Source organism: Quercus suber, unplaced genomic scaffold (genome assembly GCF_002906115.3).
Source record: "Quercus suber isolate HL8 unplaced genomic scaffold, Cork oak 2.0 scaffold_21, whole genome shotgun sequence".
NCBI lineage: Eukaryota > Viridiplantae > Streptophyta > Magnoliopsida > Fagales > Fagaceae > Quercus > Quercus suber.
The window spans coordinates 741,533-746,854 of record NW_027069486.1 but is presented as its reverse complement, the minus strand read 5'-3'; the positions used below and the strand labels follow the sequence as shown (position 1 = coordinate 746,854).

General features: G+C 30.7%; 1 protein-coding gene across 1 annotated transcript; it reads left to right on the top strand.

Moving 5' to 3' along the window:
• Positions 1–409: 409 nt before the first annotated feature.
• LOC112020093 (patatin-like protein 2) lies at positions 410–3,112 on the top strand. The gene is made up of 6 exons (XM_024052657.2): positions 410–712; positions 1,260–1,441; positions 1,730–1,922; positions 2,024–2,185; positions 2,331–2,627; positions 2,718–3,112. Exons 1-6 carry the CDS (start codon positions 599–601, stop codon positions 2,940–2,942), a joined length of 1,173 nt encoding a protein of 390 aa, XP_023908425.1. The 5' UTR covers positions 410–598; the 3' UTR covers positions 2,943–3,112.
• The last annotated feature ends 2,210 nt before the right edge of the window (positions 3,113–5,322 follow it).

The window sequence follows — 5,322 nt, the reverse complement described above, 5'->3', positions numbered from 1 at the left end:
TAAGACCTAACTATAGATAAGGTCTTTTCCTATTCTTAATGCTCTAGAGGAAGCATATTTAACCTAATTAATATTCTTCAACAAATGGCACCAAAGCAGCTTTGCAATTTGTATAGTAATTTTTTTTTTTTGAGAAGACATAGTAACTTTATTTATTTATTTATTTATTTTGATTAACAGCTTTGGATAGTGACAAACCAAACAAAAGTATGAACCTTTATGGTTTATCGAGTTTCACGTGGCATGGGAAACTGGAATCTTCGCTGAAGACTTGATGCATGAGATAGCAACTTGAAACAGTGAAGGTGGTCCTAACTTTAAATTCTAATTAATTAAACCACGCTCCTCACGCTGAGCAAAAATTAATAATACAGTTCCATAATACAACAAAGATATAATTAAACTAATTAAAAAAAAAGTCGCATGTTTACAGTTTTCACATGCGTGGGCCATAAATTGATGCTGTCAACTCTTCCATAAATTCTTGTCATAAATATCAAAATTTGAAGTACGTTGGTTTATGCTTAATTATACACAACATATAGTAATTTGCTAGCCTAGTGAACCCTACAATATCAAGAAGCTCATTTGATTCAAAATGTGTCCTGCTTTTGCAAAGGCAAAGATGGTGACTGTGTTGGCCCTTGACGGAGGTGGCATTAGAGGGATAATTCCCAGTGTCATCCTTGGATTTCTTGAATCTAAGCTTCAGGTACGTATTTTACCATCCACAGCCACCTCCTTTTTGTTTTGTTTCGTAAATATAAGGATAATTATTAACTATTGTTTCATATTCTCATATGAAATGTTTCACAAAATATCTATATTTTTCTACTAAGGATATATTTGAATATTGCTTATTTTACTAAAACTGAAAAATTATTGCTGAAAATACTGAAAATAAAAGTAAAAGTTAGTTAAAATAATACAGTGAGACTTATGAATAATGCTAAAAAGTGCAGTGAAACTCATAAATAGTAATAAAAATAAACTGAATAGTGAAATAATTTTTATTTTTCATCTTAACTTAAACTCACACTAAATATTCACATTTTATAATATTATTTTTAGAGAGTTTTAAAGCTCTTGTCCTGATAATAGTTCTTTATCATCAAATCAAAATAAAGATTGATTTTTTATGTAAGTGGAGATTGAACCTAGATATCTTATTCAACTATCAGAAACTTTTCTAATTGAGCTAACTAAAATCCTCAAAAGCTCTAAATATAATTAAGTCAATGCGTCTATGGTTTGTGTAGGAATTGGATGGACCCAATGCGAGAATTGCAGATTATTTCGACATAATTGCAGGAACAAGTACAGGTGGGCTAGTCACAACCATGCTTACAGCCCCCAATCAAGGCAACAGACCCCTGTATGCTGCAAAGGACATCACCAACTTCTACTTAGAGGAATCTCCCAAGATTTTTCCCCAGAGCAGGTAAATTTAAATGAAACCATATCAAGTTGAAATGCCTTTATTTAACTTCAGAAAATTATCAGAAAATCATCCTCCATTTCAAATGGATGAAATAATTTATATTAAATATTATCAATTTAAAAGTGTATCTAATACTACGTGCATTATTAAATAATGTAACACTCAAAATGAAGAAAATAAAATTCAAACCTTGAAATGAAGTGTTTGAGTTTTACCTATTTTTAGAGAACTTAACAAATGATAAATAAGTGCCATTTTTTTCTACTAAAGATGATTCAATGGAAGCAGGCACACCAAATTTGTGAGTGCAATGACAAGCTTGTTCGGTTCCGTGATGGGGCCCAAGTACGACGGGAATTATTTGCACTCAAGGATAAACAATCTGCTTGGTGACCTAACACTGAAACAGACCCTAACTCATGTGATCATACCAACCTTTGATATCAAGCTCCTTCAACCAGTGATCTTTATGACCAACGATGTATGAGTAATGACAATAACAAGTAGACTGAAAATTTCAGCGATTTGTTGGAATATCTGTGGCAATTACATGGTCTCAACTGGTCTAATTTTTTTGTGCAGGGAAAAAAGAATGAATTGAAAAACGCTAGGCTTGCAGATATTTGCCTCGGCACCTCTGCAGCACCCACTTATCTTCCAGCACACTACTTCGAGACAGCAGATTCAAAAGGAAACACTAGAAGTTATGATCTCATTGATGGTGGAGTTGCTGCTAATAATCCTGTGAGTACCAAATTTGATAATTTGAGGCACATTTGGCGTTGAAACTTTGGAAAATTGGTCATTCTTTGTATAATTTTCTTGATATATATTTTGGACCATATATATGTTAGCAAATTCTCTTATTTATTTTTGACTGCATCCACAGACAATGTTAGCCATAAGCCAGATTAGGAAAGAACTATTGATGGCAGAAATAAAGTTTGGTAATTCTAGTGAAAACAAGAAAATGCTAGTTCTGTCATTGGGCACAGGTGGCGCAAAGTATGCACAGAGGTATACAGCACCTGCAGCCTCAAAGTGGGGTGTGCTTAATTGGCTATATACCAATGGTGGAACTCCATTGCTCGACTCATATGACCACGCCAGTGCTGATGTGGTTGACTTTCATGTGTCCACCCTCTTCCAAGCCCTTCGTTGCAAGGACAATTACCTTCGTATTCAGGTATCAAATGACCTATATATATCAATCTATTTGTGACATAATTTAAGACCATATGCTATTGACATTTTCTTGGTAACATATGAACCACAGGATGACTCATTAACCGGAGATGCCTCGTCAGTTGATGTTGCCACCACGGAGAACTTGCAAAGCCTTGTGGAGATTGGGAAGAAGCTATTGAAGAAGCCAGTGTCAAGAGTCAATTTGGATACTGGCAAGTTTGAGGAAATTGAGGGCGAGGGTACTAATGAAGAAGTTCTTGCCAACTTCGCCAAACTGCTTGTGGAGGAAAGGAAGTTCCGGCTAAACCAATGAAAATTGTTAAGGAATGCTCCTTCTATCTCAATAATTGTTTTTTTTTTTTTTTGAGAGGGTATCTCAATAATTGTTGGTATTGTTTAAAATATTTAACCTTTTAAGGAATCATCATTTGATGTATTATATTTTAAATAAAAAGATATATGTTTCCAAAAATACCATTCTTTTATTGGAAGATGAATATTCATTTTTCAATAAAGTTAAAGGGTAAGTTATTAAATTTTTTTTCATTAACTTCTCAAAGAGAACTATGTTTTGGGATATCCTAAAACAAAGTAGAGAACTAATAATATGAGACAAACGAAGCATTCTCTTAGCATGAGAACTTTGTGAAGAGTCATGCATTCGTAGGTGTGGACTTTGATATGAATTTATGTACAAATTATGTGTCTCCACTTAATCTTAAATTTTTGGATTGGATACTTTGATATATTATTAAAATCTGATTGTTTGTATATTAATCTATCTACTTGACAAGTCCGTTTAAATACTCGAGGGTTGAACGTGCAAGAGAGAAAGAATTGAAAAGAAATGGATAAATTTCATAATTCAGATGAAATATTACAAATTTAAAAGTGTATCTGAAGTCATTTTATTTAAAATTATAAATTTCGTGGATTGTTATTAAAATTTGGATTGTTTGTCTATTAATCTATCTACTTGCCAAGTCTATTTAAATACACAAGGGTTGAACATGCATGAGAGAAAGATTTGAAAAGAAATGGATAAATTTCATAATTTCGATGAAATATTACAAATTTAAAACTATATCTTAAGTCATGTTATTTAAAATTTTAAATTTCGTGGCATCATGTACATTGTTAAATGAAAACAATATAATCTTAAATGGAGAAGATCTTATTCTCATATGTTATGCCATGGATTTTGATATGGGATAATGTTCTAGTTGAATCTCTGCCCCTAATAATTTAGGGTTTGGAGCATGATATTTTAACAAAATTATCTCTCAGATAGACTTGCATTTGGGACTTTGATAATAAGAGGGGGAAAATGAGAGATAAATGGACCGGTCATTTTTTTTTTTTTTTTAAGCTTATTAAATGCTTTTGTGCTTCTTAAATCATGGAGGGACTTCCATTGTCATTTAATAACATAAAAAAAAATATTATATGATTATAAGAAAATTTATGTTCCTATCTCAAGCATTTAAATGTATTCATGTTGTATCCAATACCATGTTATTTAAAATTTAAATAACATGATACTTTGTACTCAATTAAAAATTTAAATAACGTGGTACTTTGTACCCAATTAAATCCATAAAGTATAATTTAACCTTAAAATAAACTCTTTCCATTTCAAGCAAAATGAAGAGATCCCATTGTTCAACAGAATAGTGAGAGTATGATAAAACTACTACAAGAAGATTTCATCACTAACAACCAAGTTGCAAAACTCTAGCAAGAAATTGTAGAAGCCATCTAAAAACCTACAGCACAGTAGCAAACACAATACCATTGTTAAAAAAACAAATTACTTAAAGCTCTTTTTGTGTTGAATTAAAACATTTTGAGAGCCTTGAAAATAATTTACCATATTTTTGTGGCATTGAGAATAGCTACTTAATTTAAAACTCACAAAGAGTTGTTCAGTAGTCAATATAATTGTGGTTGTGGAACCACAACCACAATTATATTGCCTTTTCCAATGAAAATGGCTACCTCTTATGCAAAGGCAAAGATGGTGACAGAGCTGGCTCTATAATATAGACAAATGAGGTGGTTGCTTAAGGTCCCAAATAGAAAAAGACTCCAAATTTTAACCATTTATTTCATTGTAATAGTATTAAGTAAGCCCAAATATTAGCCAATAAATAAAATAATAATTTTATCAAATGAAAAACAATAAAATAAAAAAAAAGGTTATGCCCACAATATTTTTTACAACAAGTCTTAAATGATAAGTTGTTACTAACTGTTATTGGTGAGTAAAAAATTAATTTCAGTAGTGAGTTTAAATTAGAACTAGCAATAACTTAACGCTTAGAATTTGTTGTGAAAATATTGTGAATGTAACACTTCTAAAAAAAAGAAGAGCAATACACAAAAAATTTCATAACATTTTTCACAATAGTGGAATTGACAAACTTTTACTAGTTTTCATCTAAATCAACTATTAACATCACTTTTTTATTTATCACTATCAAATTGCTACATTAACAGGTGCTAAAATTTTTGTCAAATTTTTTATGTATATAGACTGCCTAATTTTTTTTTTTTTTTTTTACATAATTCATTTTAATTAGTAATTTTACATTTAAAACAAAAGAATAGAGTTTAATAGTATTTAAATTAGTTTTTTTTTTAATTGAAAAGAAATCATATTTAAACATATAAAAGGTTTCAATTCAGTTTTC

Coding starts and splice junctions, on each gene's coding strand:
- LOC112020093 (XM_024052657.2), top strand. CDS start 599: ATGTGTCCTGCTTTTGCAAAGGCAAAGATGGTGACTGTGTTGGCCCTT. Junction 713..1,259: donor TTCTTGAATCTAAGCTTCAG/GTACGTATTTTA, acceptor TGGTTTGTGTAG/GAATTGGATGGACCCAATGC. Junction 1,442..1,729: donor AAGATTTTTCCCCAGAGCAG/GTAAATTTAAAT, acceptor CAATGGAAGCAG/GCACACCAAATTTGTGAGTG.